This window comes from Archocentrus centrarchus, chromosome 7, assembly GCF_007364275.1.
Source record: "Archocentrus centrarchus isolate MPI-CPG fArcCen1 chromosome 7, fArcCen1, whole genome shotgun sequence".
NCBI lineage: Eukaryota > Metazoa > Chordata > Actinopteri > Cichliformes > Cichlidae > Archocentrus > Archocentrus centrarchus.
In genome coordinates, this window is record NC_044352.1 from 3,592,762 (window position 1) to 3,611,487 (window position 18,726).

Below are 18,726 nucleotides of genomic sequence, written 5' to 3' on the forward strand. Positions count from 1 at the left end.
GTTTTGTGTATTCTGCGTTGGGGTCCTCCGTCCTGCCTGCCACACAGCTGATCCATGACACTTTCTTCCACTTTTGTCCAGCTTTTCTACACTCGCGCCTAATAGCACGAGTTGTTTATAAACCGTTTGTAATCAGTTCCTGCCTTCTTGTCCATGTGTGCGCTTGGGTCCACCTTGTAGCTTCGGCTGTAGGCCATGACAGTACACTCTGGGCAAAACTGGACCCAGCCGACCTGGTTAAGGCGGCACTGGCTAAACAGGGAGCTAAGCTCAGTGAACACGAACAAGCATTACGATTTCTGGGAGAACAGCAACTAGAAGTGAAACAGCGTCAGGATGAAATCATTAGACTGATTCAAACCATTAACAATAAACTGCCTGCTAGTCCTCAGCGCACTGTTCACATACTTGTTACCGAAGCTAACACGATACCTGTGGCTACACCACCACCCGATTTAACTCAGCTAAGGGAATCTCCAGAGACCTCAGGGTTCATGAAAATTGCCTCGCCTCCTCCTGAGCCTTTCAATGGTGATTTGAATCTTGTCAAAGGGTTTTTGCTGTTCATTAGCCATGGCCTGATCATCGAGCTCCTTTCCTAATGAGGCCATGAAACTGTCATTTTTCTGTGAGCCTTTTGAGGGGTAATGCGTTGGCCTGGGCCGAGGCCTTTTTTGTGCATAATGATATTGGGTCTCACCCATATGAGGAACTTTTGGGTGAGTTTAAAAGGACTTTACTTTAACACATTACAAGGAGTCTTTTTTCAAGCACTGAACAAAAGAATGAAGGATCAGCTGATTGTTCGTGATGAGCCCACGTCTTTTGTATCCTTGGAGCTCAAGGTAGACAATCAACTGTGAACAGAGTATTTTGAGAGACTCAGGCTTGTCCAGCCGTCTTGCTTCAAGTGACATCAATAGGTCACATGACAGGGGATCAGGTATCACAGTGGTAATGACCCACACCATTTTTCATGCCTTGGGCCTTGTGATGATGCACATGAATGATAACGGGTCAGTGACCCCCTCCAAAGGGGACGTCCCCCACTAGAGTTTAAAGTGGAAAAGTGTTGTGTGGTCAGATGAATTGAAAATTTAAATTCATTTTGGAAATCACAAACCTCACGTCCTCTGGAATAATGAGTACAGAAAAAACCCCAAATAAATTCATTGCCCCTGATTGGTTGTTCAATCGTAGGTTGTGTGTGCCACCAATCAGCTTCAGGTGGGCTGATGGGGGACGTTACAGCTGAGTGGGAAGGGTGTCCCAGACCTGGCAGAGAGAGAGAGAGAGAGACCAGTCTATGCTTTGGGACAGCTTTACCTTATTTGGGGGTGATGTGCACTGTGCATAGGACAACACAACCACACCCACTGTTAACCCACTAATGAGGCAGTAAAGAGACAGTGAGAGGAAAGTGACTGAGTGTATTATCTGATCCCTCAACTGAGATAAGTGACAGCGCCACTTCTAATTGGACGCCTTGTAGCACTTCAGCCTTCCACACCAGCAGAGTTTGTCAACTGACACTATTTTAAAGACAGCATCCAGCGTCCCATTAGTGCTCTGTTCAGAAGCCTGCATCTCTGATAGCACAGGGCTGTGTTAGTGCCTATGGGACCGCCAGCTTGCACATGTGGAAATCTTTTTAGCACCATCAGTGCTGAACATGATATACAGGATTTAGACAAAGATGTGCTTCGATGCTGATGATGTTTTTTTGTTTGTTTTGGCAGAGAAGGCCTGGATATTTCAGCAAGAAAATGTTAAACTGTAAGTTGCATCTCCTACAGCATGGCTTCATAACAGAAGTCAGAACTGCTCTGCCTTCAGTCCAGACCTTTCATCACCTGAAAACATTTGACACATTGTGAAATGAAAAACATGAAAAAGAAGACAAAGGACTGCTGAACAGCCTCAATCCTCTATCAGTGGTTCCCAAATTATTACACTTGTCTGTAGTGACTTTAGTACAGTAGCATTAATCTGCCTCCTCCAGCTCTGCCTTCTCTTTCAGTCTGGCTGCGATCCTTCTGTCTCTCTTTATCCGTGTCTGCTCAGGATGTTTGGGTTCAACACTGTGTTGCTCCTGACGCGCCATCTCTCCACAGTATAAAGTCTTGGGGATGTTAGATGTCAGCAGAGGTGGCAAAAGTACTGATATTCTATACTTAAGTAGAAGTACAAGTACTTGTGTTAAAAAAAAACTTTGGTAGAACTTGAAGTTCTGGTTCAACTTCTTTACTTAAGTAAAAGTACAAAGTACATGCTCTGAAATGTACTCAAAGAAAGTAAAAGTAGTTCTTTGGAGGACGTTTCTACCTGCTATTTTTCTGTAAAGGTAACTGAACCTCATTATATATTAGTGTAATAATATAAAATAATACATGAGAATAGAAACGTTATTCCAATCTAAATTTAAATCCTAATGAATGCACTCAGCTTGAATCTGTTATGTAGGACACAAACTGTGAAAGTGAATTTAAACACAGCTCTGTTCTCTGTGTCCTCCATAGTAGAGGGTGACTGTGCCTCCACCTAAACACCAACATGAGGATACTCAGGGGTTACAGTGGGATTCAGAAGGTGGAGGAACCCTAAGATCAGCTGTAGTGGCTCTGCATGGGGAGAAGAATCACAGCTTTCTATTGTAGCTCCATGATGTTGGTGTGCAGGCTGTGATCAGCTGACCTGCTGCTGCTCTGAGGTTTACTGCTCTGTGTGGATGAAGTGAACTCACAAAGATGTAACCCAGTATTTCACAGCTCTCTGAGCTGATCTCCATCCCCTACACTGACAGCATACAGGCTGCAGAAATGTTGGATTCAGTGAATGAATCTCAGCATCAGCAGCTTTGATTCAAACTCATCTCTGCTGCACTGATGTAACCTGTAACTCTGACCATGAATACAGCCTCTGTATGTACTAAACTGCAGTATTTTCATGCAATCTTTGAATAACACAAAGTCAGCATACTTTAGTTTGTTTTGCTGTCCTTACCTTTAAATCTAACCTCTCTTCTTCCTCTCCTGTCCTCTTCCTCCATCTCTGAGTGAACTTCTCTCTCTTTGCTCTCCCTGAAATACAGCAGCTCTTCTTTTAGCTCGCAGACACACTGTGTGACAAACTGCACACACTTTGTGTGTCTGCTGAAATTTGTTGAGCATTTAGAAACGTTGTATTTACCTGTCACACGTTACTCCCTTCATGCTCGCTCCTCTTCAGTAGCTAAGCTGTTTATGTCCCACGAGCACAACTGTAACCCCTGATTATAGCGCTATAAATGATACATAATTATATGGATTTGCGTATTTATCCCTTTGTACGCGATAAGCTCCGGTGATGGAGGATACGCCAGTACGATTGTCTCTAATATGTTATTTTCCCTCCGTTTAGGCTCAGATCTTTGGTGTTTGACGGAAATGCAAACTTTTCTCAGACGTGTTAAACATAAAGTAACGAGTCTGTTTGAAAATCGAGGAAGTAGAAAGTACAGATACTTGTGTAAAAATGTAGGGAGTAAAAGTAAAAAGTACTCAGAAAAATAAATACGAAAGCAAAGTATAGATACCTGAAAAATCCACTTAAGTACAATAACGAAGTATTTGTACTTCGCCCTTCTGGATGTCAGACACGCAAATGATGTGGGAGTGGAGCGCTGCTTAGACGCTTCACGCTGCAGTTGCGTCCTGCCACCTGCAGGAGCGCCGCTCACGGTTCTTCTGTGAGGGTGGGAGGAAAGGGCTCATATCATCATCTGGGCTGGAGGAGCTGCTCATTTCACTGCCTGCAGCACTGAGACATTACCAAGATGCTGAAAAAACTCCTCAACTATCTTCGTAGTGACAAAGCCGGCCCCACCGGGGCAGTCATCGTGATGCTCGGCATCGTTTCTTATATGAAGCTCTATTTCTTGAGTTGCAACGTCCAAACTTTTGAATGCAATGAAATCATGGCTGTGCCGTTCTTCTTAGTGTTCTTCTTAATGCTCCTGATAGATCAGACATTTCGGAGCGCAGCGAAAAACGCAGGCACGCTTTTATGTCTTGTAGTGAAGCGCGTTTTCAGAGCGATTTCAATCGGTCTGCTGTGGGTCGTAGCTATGCTGATACTTACAAACTGGTATGTTTGCTGCAACACTGACGAAGAAACGAGGATGCTGTTCCGCAAAGATCGACTTAAGCCCGAAGAAGAAGCTCGAAAAACTGAAGTGATAATCAAGTCAAAGGTGAGAAGTTTTGTCGTTCATACATTATTATTAATTTACATTAAATAAACAATAATGCTGTTATTTATTGTATTTCTTGTTTCATATTTTCAGCTCATCGCTTATTCTCTGCTCCTGGGTATGACTGTTGTAACTTTCTTTGTCAATTGGAGTGGATGGAGAAAATACTTTATAAACAAATTTAGTTGTTGCAACAAGAAAACTTTTTATTACAAACTGATTCTGGAAGAGGAGAAAAAGGTTCTGGAGGAGCTTCTGAGGAAAGAAGCAAACGAGACCTTAACTAAAGAGATTCAGAGCAACATAAACAGGAAAGACTGGGACGGCTGTTTTAATGTTGCTCAGCAAATGATCAATAAAGCCAAAGAACAAAAACCAACAGCAACAAACGAGGACTTCAAGTGGATCAGCGAGGGGAGCGCCACAGGAGGGGAGCAGGATCATGGAGCAGCACATCAGCAGGTAAAGTGCTGAGTGTTCTTTACATGCCAGATGTTACAGCTGCCAGACTCTGTCAGTCTGAAGAGATGGAACTAGTTTGTGTTAGTTTCTGATCTGCAGAGTCACCTTCACCATCATATGGACTCAGCTGACATGAATAAGAAATAAAACACAGTTTGCTGGTTTTGTTAAAACTTAACAAAAGTCAGTAGGACAGTTTGTGTTTCCTGAAACATGATCTGTGTTCAGCATGTGTGCTAACCACTAACACTGTGGAGCAGATTAAAGAGGGAATAATTAGTGCATAATTAGATCTTTACTTTTTCTATCAGAACATGAACTTTTTACTCACTGATGAAAATCTTTTGCAGGCACAAAATTATGAGCTTCACGCAGTGCCACAAGGTAAATACAGCCACACTCCTCAGCTCAGCTTACAGCTCTCTTACAATCAGCAAACTTAACTTTTACTGTGATAATACTGAAACCCTGCACATCCTTAAGTTCCTTCACTGATGTGAGGATGGAAATCTGCACAGTGGCCACTGGAGGTCTCTGTTGTACCTGTTTTCACTACAACTGGCTCACATCAAGCACTCAGTGCTTTTTCCCAGCTCCACACAGAGCAGGTTTTACATCCTCAAAGTGAGAACAAAGAGAAAGCAGACAATAAAAGTCTAAACTGAGACAGAGACTCAGTTTAGACTTTTACTTCCTAAACTGAGTCAGTTATTAGAGGAATCCATAAAGTGGTGGAAGAAGCAGGCTTATAGATTATTTAATAAAAGAATAAAAGTAATAATAATTATAATATTAATAACAATAATAATCCCTTTTTAGGGCCACTCCTATTCAGTGCCATGGAGTAAGAAGTCACACTTCATAAAATATGAAATAAAACTTCTAAAAATATGCATAAAATAAAACAGAATATATAAAAATATATATACATTGTAAAAAAATAAAATAAGTGTATACATATAATAATGGAGATGGTGAGTATTGCACTTGGTGAATGAATATTGGATATTCCACAATATAGGAGTGATAGATATTGTTCTGTATGAATAATATAATATTGCACAGAGATGTGGGTGCTGCACAGTCACAGTGGGTGAGTGTGAGAGTTCAGGGTGGTGATTGCTCTGGTGAAGAAACTGTTCCTGAGTCTGTTTGTTCTGGCTTTGATGCTCCTGTAGTTCCTGCCAGAGGGCAGCAGGTCAAACAGGTCAAAGCCAGGGTGTGAGCTGTCCTTGATGATGTTCCTGCTCTGCTGATGCAGCGGGAGGTGTAGATGTCCATCAGGGAGGGGAGAGGGCAGCCATCGATTCTTTGTGCTGTCTTGACTACCCTCTGAAGCCTGACCCTGTTTGCCTCAGTGCAGCGTTCAGGATGAAAACCACATTGTTTCTCTTGAAACTGAGGTTTGACTAACTTCCCTTTAGAGCACCCTGGCATAGACCTTACCGGGGAGGCTGAGGAGTGAGATCCCCCGAGAGTTAGAACACACCTTCAGTCTTATATTTTGTTTTTCTGTAATTGTTTTCATTTTTAGTTTATTTTTAACCAGTTAAGCACCTTGTTTTATTTTTCAGACTAGTTTTTGCTGCAGTAACTTTGCTCTCTACACACACAAAAATGTGTTTTCTGACAAAATGTTTTTCTGCCCAATAGAGTTCAAGGAAAACGTGCCATTATTTGGTCAATCTGCCTAAAAGAAAATCAAGTGACGCAGCTACAGAAACAAAGCAAGTGACCACAAAGAGTTCATGCTCATCCAGCCTCCATTTCCTGCTGCTTATCTGGGTCCTGGTCCAGCAGCCTAAGCAGAGACGTCCTGATCTCCATTTGCCTGCCGCCTCCTCCACCTCCTCAAGGATGGCACTGAAACATCTGCAAGTTAGCCGAGAGATGCATTCTCTCTTTGTCAGAGTGGATAAAGTGCCGGTTCTTTGCTGTTGCTGTTTGTAATGATAAAACATATCATGTTTTATATTTCTGATATTTCAGCTTTCTTTTAATAAACTTGTAAATCGAGTGCTGTAAACAAATATTCATTAAAATAATCTGCTGTGCTAAAAAAAAAGTCAAAGGCTCTGACCTGTTTACTTAGTTCATTTTGGCCTGACAGTGCACACTGTAAACCCAGATTTTGATTTGACTTAAAAATATGGAGTTCATATTACTTAAAATTGCCTAGTGTGTGAACATTACTTGTTAATGCTGAGTAAGCTGAGCTGTTTCATGTCCTTTTTTATTGGAAGTGTTTTTAAGTCCAATCAACAGCTCCTACTGAAATAAACAGACTGGCATGATGAGCAGTAGCACGGTGGTGTGGTGGTTCACTTTTGCCCTTTTATTAACAATTAAATGGTTGCTGTGTGCTGCAACCAAAATAAAACAGTAACAACAACCAGACTGACTCGGACAATGTCGAGAGGGAACCCGGCATGCTTGATGCCGAAATCGCCCAACTGTTCAACTCAGACACTGAAGATGAGGAATTTGATGGATTTGTGGAAGATGAATGATTTAAAATGTGAGTATTTTTCTATATTTGTTACAACTGAACAATATTCTGAGTTATTGTGAATGAGTTGAATAAAGTTCGACTTACCTGACGCTTTTGTTTCGTTCTGCATATGTTTTATCGTGCGCCTTATAACCCGGTGTGCTTTATGTATAAAAATTGACCCGTTCATTGACAGTACACCTTGTAATACGGTGCGCCTTATGGTCTGAAAAATACGGCAAAATTCAACTGTAAGGTGTGCGAGAAGCAGCCTCTGAGCCAGCCAGACTCTGGCAGTCCTCACCAACTAAACCAGGAGATGGAGATTAAAACAGTACAACCAAATAGGGTTGCAAATATCAATTATTCCATTGATTGAGTGATCTGATTAGAAATACTTTTTCGTATTAACAATTCATCTGTATTTTTTAACTTCCATACTGCAGTTTGTTGCTGTGTGAAACAAAGAGGGTGGATGGAGCAGCTACAAAGTTCTCTGTTCTACACTTACTGATCAGGTGGTTGATGAAGGATCTGCAGCTGTTTCAAAGTAAAGGTTTTAATGGTGGTTACAGGGAAAAGCGCTCCACCCGAGCTCACGTCTCGGTAGCGGCTCTGCCTCTTTGCGCTTGCTGCGTGTGCACAGACTGCAGGTAAAGCAGCTGCTGCTGTTGTTGAAACATAATTTTGTAATGCTTTTTATCTTGACGCTTCTGTCATGACGCTGTTGGATATGTTCCGAACCAAATAAGGCGCGTGTGTGTGATGTAATCACGTAAATGCGTCCTCCCGTCAATGGAATCGATAAGCGGAATCATTAATAGAATAAAGCAATGAGAAAATCTGTGTTCACATTTTCTGTCAGAATCATTTTTCTTTATTCTGTTTCTCCACATCATTTCCAATTTGATGAAAATTTGAAAAAATTAAACAATTAATAACATAATAATTATTGTTATGATTATAATAATAACAACATTAATGTATATTATGGTGTTTGATGATCACTCCAGCATGGTTATGCAGGTGTTTGGGTTGCTCGTATTTTGAGCCACTGTTGTTACCACAGATTGAACATCTCTGTGGCCTCCACTGCTTGATTATGAACATATCAGTTTTGTTGTGGAGCATCATGAGCACTTGTTGCTCATTCTGTTGTGGACACAGTGGACAGTACCTGTTTCTGTCCATCTCGTTCTTTTTTTCCTCGCTGACTGCTGCCCATCTCAGTCTGTGTCAGTAAGAAAGAAAGAAAGCATTGATACAGTTGTAAATGTGATTCAACCTTCATTAGAATTACCCTGAACTGAAAACAAGCTATACATCTATTCACTCAGATATATCCATAAGGTTTTTGTGTTGACAGCTTAGGGACACATTGATCATTCCTTTGTGGACAAAGCAACAGCAGACACAGTGCTTCCAGTCACTTCCAAGTTTCCTTTTTCACACAGACTGTCCTTCTCATCCTGTTTGTTATCCTTCCACAACAATAAGTTTGATTGTTGCCATTCTTTCTCCCCATATAATTTGTTGACATAAGTAACCAGCACATAAGATCACACAATAAGAAAATCATTTTTCCTGGCATTGCACAAGTAGCACCAAAACATAAATATTTTTAGGTAACTACTTTAATATATTTTTCGTGGGAGGCCCAGACATAGTTGACATCATTGGTGGTACAGCCAGAATGGCTCATAGAAAAGTGATCCAGCTCAAGTCCTATAAGAAGACTTGGCCTGTAATTTTGTTATTTTCTTCATGTATGACTGCTTTGATTGTATGCCCACAGAGCTCTGTGGAAACTGTAACACTGGTGGAAAACTGAATATTGATTTTAAACCAATAAAGAGGGACTTGGTCAATTGTTACAATGCAAATAATTCCAGAAAAGTTTGTTCATTGTGGAACAAAGTGACTCCCATGATTCTGGTTTAAATATGAAAGTTTTAATTAGCTGTGGGCTGTTAGACAGCTGCACCAATTCTCAGAGAATCTGTGTTTATGATACATAATCAACAAACTTTTGGCTGCCTCATCACTGGTTACACTATCCAAAGCAGGCCAGGCTTTTTGGAAGGGGGTTAATAGAGAGATGGGAGCTTGAATGAAATAGACAAATGGGTTCTTATAATAGAAAAATAGATTATTTACAATTTTACTGTGTAGTTCTTATTAGCTGAAACTTTAAGCTCAATGCGAGAAAGATGGATGAATGGATGGACAGATTTACCATTTCGTGACATTCTTCACCTGTGAATTGTTTCAGCGGTTCAGGTCTTATAGTTACCTAGAAAAAAAATATATATTAACAATGGTTTATTCCCTGCCTTTTAGTTGACATTTTCCATTTAATTTTGCATCATTTGGCTTTAACTTTTGATTGTCTATTATTACAATAACCCTTCATGCCCCATGTGACATATAATTATATACCTCTGTCGTAGTTAATATGCATTATTTGAAAATGATCAGATCAGTTTTGTGTGGAACAGCATGGGAACATCATATTCTAATGCAAGCACAATGGACAGTAACTGTTCTGTCTCTCCAGTCATTTCTAATTTGAATTGCTTTTTTCCTACATAATATTTACTGTAGCACTAAATCAGAGTCATTAGACAATTATTTCACAGCTTTTCAAATATTCACCCTGTATGAAATACTGAGCAAATAATTTAAGTATTCACTGCCACTTGTGCAATTCAGTTCCTTGCTTGTAAATTCACCAGCCCACGTGTGCAGAACTCAGCAGCCACGTGCACAAAGAAGCCATGAGCACGCTCTCACAGGTAACCCTGTTCTCAAAGCTCAGTTCTGCTCACTTTAGTCAACCTGACTTTTGGCAGTTTGGAGGGTGGAGCCAAAAGGAAGTAGGGACCTAATGGTCACTTTCAAAGCAGTGAAGCCTCTGTGATGCAGGTCAGTCAGGACGTGCCCGTAGACATCTTCAGGACCAGCATCTTTCCTCAGATTGACAGCCTACAGTGTGTGAGGAAGTCCAGAGCAGCAGTAGCAGCAGTTGCAGCTCTGCTACTCAGGGCTAAGCTACAGAAGTGTTAGCAGTAATAATTTGGCGGCTTTTTCACTAACATGTCCTACTAACACGACCTAATAGCCGATAGTGGCAGTTTTGTGACGGATGGGTGAATGTATCCTGACAGGACCTACTAACAGATCTAATTTAATGAAAATAAAATATCTATGGCTAACGTGATTTCTAATTTAAGTAGGTTTTTAAAATATAGTGCCTACAACTTCAAACCCATGACATGTTTCAAACATAATTCTTTGTCTTGAAGTTTTCCACTGTTGCTGCTGGTTTGCTTTTGCATATTTCTCTCTATCGGGATTTTCTCATATTCTACTTCTGCTGCCTCAGGTTTTATGCTCAACACACTTAAGTTATGTGTCTTGTATTGTCTATATTTTTTTGATGTCCAGACCTCTCACATTGTTCTGATTGTAGCGATTTGAGTAGCTGCAAGCATCCCAACGGTTTTCCATGTTAAAGCACGGACCGTGGGCCGAGTGATCAGCTGACACAGTCAGACCGAGGAGTTTGGATTCATTGTTACTAACCTGGCTAGTACGAAAATGCTGATGCTAGTATATATTTCCTAATTTATTACTACATTAATTCTGATGTTTTAATCATGAGACAGTCACACTGTTGGCCTTTTAAAAAAATATCAAAAACCCTTTTAGGCAAAACAGCAGCTGAATGCCTCTCTTTATTCAGAGTGTTTCACTCCAGCCTGCTGTGTGTCTTATACAATGCAGATCAACAGTGATTCACTGCAGTAGGTTAATCACAGAAAGGATGTATTTGATGGGTTTTCTTATGGTTTGAATACACTAATAACTTTTGCATTATGTTTTTTTCTTCACTTTAGGGTCTAAAGTGTCAGTATCTGAATCTACTTCTGTATGCTGTGGTTATTCAGGCACTCGTGGTTTGTGCTGCAACTTAGTGTGAATATGTGTAAAGAAGTGAAATTAAATTACTGCCTCACAGCTGCTTTATCTCACACACAACTTTTGACATGAACATAATTCTGTATCCACACGTCAGTTACATCAGTGGTGGGTATGACCATGTGCCATATAAGGAGGCAGGTTTGGGACCCAGATTGCGGGACTTGGGAGTCAGAACGTGAACAGAAAATTTGACCTTAATGCTGAAGTCTCTTCTAAACAGAATTTGCAGAGCTGGACTGGAACCAGGAAACACTAACTAGGAATATGGAATACAGAACTCAGGCAGAACACAGCACTGGGAATGAGAGATGACACAACAAAGAGCAAAGAGGGATAATGTAGACAATTTATACACAAGGTAAAGAGGGGAGAGGAAACAGGTGGGAACAAATCTGTTAAAATGAGACAAAGCAGGTCAAAGTACAAGATACAAAGTATTTAGTACATTGCACAAAAATACAAAAGACCACCAAAGTTAAACAGGAAGCAAGAGATAACAGGCTCACACATGCAAACTAGACAGAGGCAAAAGACAAATATTTCTAGTCTCATGAGTTGGAGATTTGAGTAGTTGTGGAAAAATGAATTACCTGTTGAGTCACTGTTTGAGTTTGCAGTTGAATCTTCTTTCCATCCTTCTGTTGATCAGTGTGCTTTCAGAAATACAAACAGTGCATAGTTGGTTACTTTTCTTTTCTTTGTATTCTTTGCTCAAGTTTGCATCATTCAGCCTTATTCTTAATCTAATATTATAAATCAGACAGATTTTTCTTTCTTGGTGACAAAAACAACAGCAGCATTGCTGAGGCAGACAATACTGATATTCAGAAACTAACAAGAGTGACATAAACTGCAGCTCTGAGTTTTTAGACATCACCCAACAGAGGTAAGAACTTAAATATCCAAAACAGTTTGATGGGATATGATCTTAGCCTGGCAGCTATCCAGTGCAAAGTCTGTATGATAGTGAATATGCACATGCTGCAGAATTACAGCCGACATTTACCACCACTGAGTGGGTGTCACGTGTCCCTCCTCCTGCACATTATTGAAGTAGCTCCTTCACTTGAAGTATTTCATTTGTGGAAATGAGTTTGAAGCAGACTGTTTCCTGCTTTATGCTATATTTAAGAAAGGACAAATAATATTTGGCACTATTATCATTATCATGGTTTTTACTGTATTTCTACTTCTGCTGTGAGGCTGTACGGACTTTAAGGGAAATAAAAGTAATTTTCCAAGAGGTGGCGCTAGGAGAAATGTCAGAGTAACAACAGTCAGTTGCATGAATGTTAATGTCAGTTGATCTAAAATATGACAATCTATGACAAAAAAAAAAAAGCATGGACCGACGTGTCTGATTGTTTACCTCGATGTTTTCCAGAACAGTATCAGCAGCATCCAAAAATGTCTCCCAGTCTTTATTGTCACATGTCTGCAACATTTGATTGATCAGTTGCTTTTTAGCTGCTTTTCTTAAAATCTCTGTCCGTACACTGCCCCCCCTCCTCCAAAACCACGTCCTCATATAGAAGTTTTCCAGCACAACAACTCGGGCAGTTTCTGCATCCAAATGCTGTTCCCAAGGCAACGCAAAAAACGCCGCCTAAAAGTACACCCATGCCAATTTCCTGAAGGAGAAACAAAAAACAATATTACAAATAACCAACTGAACTCCAACAACAATTACAATAATTTTAATGACTTATTTTTGACCATTTTAAATGTCTTAAAGTACTGTAATAAGGACTGTTTCTTTATATATATATATATATATATATATATATATATATATATATATATATACTGGAGACAGTTACAACACTTCTTTCTCTTCTAACCACAAACATGACAAAGTAATATTTCAAATGCTTAGTTGGATTCTAGCTCCAACCAGGTAGAACAGAAGTCAGTTTGTTTTGAAAGGAATGCAATAAATTACATGTTTCATGGTTTTGTCCTGCTCTCCTTTCTCTGTGATGCAGCGTTCTTCGTTTGAATCTGTGCTTCATACAATTTTAGTACTTTAAAGGAGACGTATCAGCAAAATCCACTTTTTTAGCCTTTAAATGCATTTTTCTGCATACTTTGTGTGTGTAGGAAAAATTTAAATGTATTCTCTCCTGGTGCTGCGGAGATATCTTTATATTCTTTTTTTTTTTATATTTCTTCATATTTTTCAGTCTGTTTAGTTTTCTGTATTCCCAGTTACATTTTCTTGTCTGTTACATCACAGTGTTTGCTGTGGAACTGCTACACAAGGTCATGGACTTCCAGCTAACAAATTTTGTGAATCCACCATGTTTGAAGGTGTGGTTCTGCAGGTCCATCGTCTTCATCCTCCTGCTCTCGCTCAGACTCTGGCTCAGACATGTTAAGGCTGGATGGACGAGTCTTCCATTGTTGACATCTTTAATAAACTTGGGAATAAAAAGTTTCTCTGCCAGTAGATAATCGTATCGCTGCTATTAAACTTAAAAAATTCCTGAACAGGGTGAAGTGGAACACTCTCTGTGACCTGGAGGGGGCGGGGCGTGAAATGTCTCGTTCACATTTAAAGAGACCATAACGAGCTGCTCTAAGACGCACCTCAGAACAGGTGTAAACGAGGGGTCTGTGGAGCTGCAATAACGAGGAATTCAGACCAAAGCATTGCAGTTCTACTTTATATAGATCACAATGAATGATTTACATATGAAAAGGAAGGATTTAAAAGCATGATATGCGCTCTTTAATTGAAAGGTACTACTGCATTATGTTTTGCCATGCAATGTTAGTGAGGGGACGTGTTATTCCCCACCAATTTCAGTGTATTGTCAATGAACTACTGATAATAATAATAATAATTATTATTATAATAATGATAATATAAAAAAATCAAGATTATGAATAATGTTTTGTTATTGTAAATGTTGTGGGTAGTTGACAGATTGATGCTAATTTAATAAATCAAAACTTTGCTCCATTTCAAACAGAGCCTGAGAAACAGAGAAATGCACAAAGTGTTTCAACTGCACTGAGTCTCCCACATATTTCACTCTGGACCCTCTGAGGTGGGATGTAATCACTGGATCCTTTTATATCTTTAACTTACTCAAATACTGTATACACCAGTGGCCATTAAAGCATGTATAGTGATCCCAGTCCAAATTCACACAGTATTTAAAACTTGTCTCAGATATAATTTTCATTTTCTAAAGCACTTAATAATCATAACATCAAGATGAATAAAATAATGCCAACCCAATCATTTACATGCATAGCACAGAATATGTTGGGATACACAGGTTGATCTGAGTGAGTAAAAGATCACAGTAAAAGAATAACAGACTGAGATCATGTGTATAAGTAAAAAAAACTCACCATGGAGGAAATTTTCATCTCTGCAATTTTCTTTCTGTCGACATGTTTTTTCATTTTTGCAGGCCAAGTCTGTATAAGTCTGATCATAGCTAATATTACAGCAAATGTACCAGTCGCCATCAATTAACACGGCCAACACCCAAAGCAGACCAACGCAAAAAGCCTTCATAATCTGATAAAGTAAAACCATGAAAAATCTGCAACTACAGCGCCATTTATCTTCACAATTCATGTCACATGTATATGAATACTTGAAGATTCTCTGAAATTTCTCGTCTGTCCAGAGTTGTAAAATCAATAAAATGAAGAAAGGCATAAACACATATAAACCGCAGATCACTCCATCGCCTTCTTTGCAAGTGCACGGTACATCCCTGTCAATCACATAATTGTGAACAAAAATCACAACCACTGCAACATAGGTGCCGTATTTTCTGACATTAACGTTTGGCAAGAAGTTCTTCATCTTGGGTGGAAGAGCTGGAATCTGCTGAGAGCTGCTGCTTTCAGCGTGTGAATATTCTGACAGGAAACCACTCTTCCTGTTTATTCATGAAGAACACTGAACCGAGGTTTGTTGGACTGGGTTAAAGATATGTTGAAAGTGGTTACACATAGTTGCTGTGGAAAGACTTAACAAGATGTACTGAGAAACATTTAAAGCTTGTTAATAAATATCAGAGAATGAAAATTCAATAACAACAATGTGAAATCCAGCAAGAGAAATCTCTTTTGGTTTTCCACTGCGGACACCAGGTCTCTCTGCACTGCAGATTCCAGTAGCTTTCCTCATTTACATCAATTACTAAACTTTACTTGGAAATGTAGAATATGCTTTTTACCATGTTTGATTTTTATTAATTGCCTGATGAAACAGTTTACTCATTGTTTTGAGATGTTAACTTAAAGCAATACAAACAACAATTATATTATTTCACCAGTAGGAGGAAGCAGTGCACTAACATGTACCGAGTCTGCTCAAAAGAAGAGGAATAGCTACTTGGGTGTGAGCATGCCCAGTAACATACTTCACGTCTTAGCAATTCCCTGTTTTCAGGTCACTGTTGCCAATTTGGGACTTTGTCATTATATTTAGCTAATTTTCTGACACCTGTAGCATTTTTTTTTTCAAATGACTAGCAACAAATCTAGCAAGTTTTTCAGGTGTTAGAGACTTTTGGAGGCTGCGTGTTAAAGCACCAACTGTTGTGTAGTTACTGTCTTCAGTGAGCAGCTACCGCGGTGAAGTTAGTTTCAAGTTGGATATTGGATATTCAAGCTCCGTGGGGTTAGCGGCATCTAGCTCACAGTTGATCCGATTCAGGGACTCAGATTTCGGCCAGCCGCTCTCTCCCGCTCCCTCCTCTCACCCGCGGAGGTTCACTTAGGGACCATCAATAAATTTCCGATCCAAACACTCTTGAGAAACAAAAATAAATAAATTCCTTATCTTGTGACCCACTGACTCAAAATCTGTGTGAAATTGTTCTACTACACTAGACAGATGAGGCACACTCATTTTCTTTCCATTTTAAGCCTTTTTATATTTTTTAGCAATTTTTTATGTGAAAAATTGAGATTTTTCTTCAATAGCTTCCAGGTCATGTGACCCACTGACTCAAAGTCTGTGTGTAATTATTCTGCTACATTAGACAAATGAGGCACACTCATTTTCTTTCCATTTTAAGCATTTTTATATTTTTTAGGATTTTTTATAGCCAAAAATTGAGATTTTTCTTCAATAGCTTCCAGGTCATGTGACCCACTGACTCAAAATCTGTGTGTAATTATTCTGCTACATTAGACAAATGAGGCACACTCATTTTCTTTCCATTTTAAGCATTTTTATATTTTTTAGCAATTTTTTATGTGAAAAATTGAGATTTTTCTTCAATAGCTTCCAGGTCATGTGACCCACTGACTCAAAATCTGTGTGAAATTGTTCTACTACACTAGACAGATGAGGCACACTCATTTGCTTTTCATTTTAAGCCTTTTTATATTTTTTAGCAATTTTTATGTGAAAAATTGAGATTTTTCTTCAATAGCTTCCAGGTCATGTGACCCACTGACTCAAAGTCTGTGTGTAATTATTCTGCTACATTAGACAAATGAGGCACACTCATTTTCTTTCCATTTTAAGCATTTTTATATTTTTTAGGATTTTTTATAGCCAAAAATTGAGATTTTTCTTCAATAGCTTCCAGGTCATGTGACCCACTGACTCAAAATCTGTGTGTAATTATTCTGCTACATTAGACAAATGAGGCACACTCATTTTCTTTCCATTTTAAGCATTTTTATATTTTTTAGGATTTTTTATAGCCAAAAATTGAGATTTTTCTTCAATAGCTTCCAGGTCATGTGACCCACTGACTCAAAATCTGTGTGTAATTATTCTGCTACATTAGACAAATGAGGCACACTCATTTTCTTTCCATTTTAAGCATTTTTATATTTTTTAGGATTTTTTATGTGAAAAATTGAGATTTTTCTTCAATAGCTTCCAGGTCATGTGGCCCACTGACTCAAAATCTGTGTGAAATTGTTCTGCTACACTAGACAGATAAGGCACACTCATTTTCTTTCCATTTTAAGCCTTTTTATATTTTTTAGCAATTTTTTATGTGAAAAATTGAGATTTTTCTTCAATAGCTTCCAGGTCATGTGACCCACTGACTCAAAATCTGTGTGAAATTGTTCTACTACACTAGACAGATGAGGCACACTCATTTTCTTTTCATTTTAAGCCTTTTTACATTTTTTAGGATTTTTTTATAGCCAAAAATTAAGATTTTTCTTCAATAGCTTCCAGGTCATGTGACCCACTGACTCAAAATCTATGTGAAATTGTTCTACTACACTAGACAGATGAGGCACACTCATTTTCTTTCCATTTTAAGCCTTTTTATATTTTTTAGCAATTTTTTATAGCCAAAAATTGAGATTTTTCTTCAATAGCTTCCAGGTCATGTGACCCACTGACTCAAAATCTATGTGTAATTATTCTGCTACATTAGACAAATGAGGCACACTCATTTTCTTTCCATTTTAAGCATTTTTATATTTTTTAGGATTTTTTATAGCCAAAAATTGAGATTTTTCTTCAATAGCTTCCAGGTCATGTGACCCACTGACTCAAAATCTGTGTGTAATTATTCTGCTACGTTAGACAGATAAGGCACACTCATTTTCTTTCCATTTTAAGCCTTTTTATATTTTTTAGCAATTTTTTATGTGAAAAATTGAGATTTTTCTTCAATAGCTTCCAGGTCATGTGACCCACTGACTCAAAGTCTGTGTGTAATTATTCTGCTACATTAGACAAATGAGGCACACTCATTTTCTTTCCATTTTAAGCCTTTTTATATTTTTTAGGATTTTTTATAGCCAAAAATTGAGATTTTTCTTCAATAGCTTCCAGGTCATGTGACCCACTGACTCAAAATCTATGTGTAATTATTCTGCTACATTAGACAAATGAGGCACACTCATTTTCTTTCCATTTTAAGCATTTTTATATTTTTTAGGATTTTTTATAGCCAAAAATTGAGATTTTTCTTCAATAGCTTCCAGGTCATGTGACCCACTGACTCAAAATCTGTGTGTAATTATTCTGCTACATTAGACAGATAAGGCACACTCATTTTCTTTCCATTTTAAGCATTTTTATATTTTTTAGCAATTTTTTATGTGAAAAATTGAGATTTTTCTTCAATAGCTTCCAGGTCATGTGACCCACTGACTCAAAATCTGTGTGTAATTATTCTGCTACATTAGACAAATGAGGCACACTCATTTTCTTTCCATTTTAAGCATTTTTATATTTTTTAGGATTTTTTATAGCCAAAAATTGAGATTTTTCTTCAATAGCTTCCAGGTCATGTGACCCACTGACTCAAAGTCTGTGTGTAATTATTCTGCTACATTAGACAAATGAGGCACACTCATTTTCTTTCCATTTTAAGCCTTTTTATATTTTTTAGGATTTTTTATAGCCAAAAATTGAGATTTTTCTTCAATAGCTTCCAGGTCATGTGACCCACTGACTCAAAATCTGTGTGAAATTATTCTGCTACATTAGACAAATGAGGCACACTCATTTTCTTTCCATTTTAAGCATTTTTATATTTTTTAGGATTTTTTATAGCCAAAAATTGAGATTTTTCTTCAATAGCTTCCAGGTCATGTGACC

At 38.5% G+C, this 18,726-nt stretch overlaps 1 protein-coding gene and 1 long non-coding RNA gene across 2 annotated transcripts; one reads left to right on the forward strand and one right to left on the reverse strand.

Annotated features, from left to right (window-relative positions):
- Positions 1-3,751: 3,751 nt before the first annotated feature.
- Positions 3,752-7,209, forward strand: LOC115783270 (uncharacterized). Its single transcript, XM_030734022.1, has 4 exons — positions 3,752-4,231; positions 4,325-4,693; positions 5,044-5,077; positions 6,347-7,209. Exons 1-4 carry the CDS (start codon positions 3,815-3,817, stop codon positions 6,385-6,387), a joined length of 861 nt encoding a protein of 286 aa, XP_030589882.1. The 5' UTR covers positions 3,752-3,814; the 3' UTR covers positions 6,388-7,209.
- An 875-nt stretch (positions 7,210-8,084) lies between these two features.
- Positions 8,085-15,003, reverse strand: LOC115783529 (uncharacterized). Its single transcript, XR_004020218.1, has 5 exons — positions 14,532-15,003; positions 12,538-12,799; positions 11,759-11,821; positions 9,421-9,477; positions 8,085-8,415 (listed from the first exon to the last, which is right to left on the reverse strand). It is a non-coding gene; the product is annotated as an uncharacterized LOC115783529 (long non-coding RNA).
- Between the last annotated feature and the right edge of the window lie 3,723 nt (positions 15,004-18,726).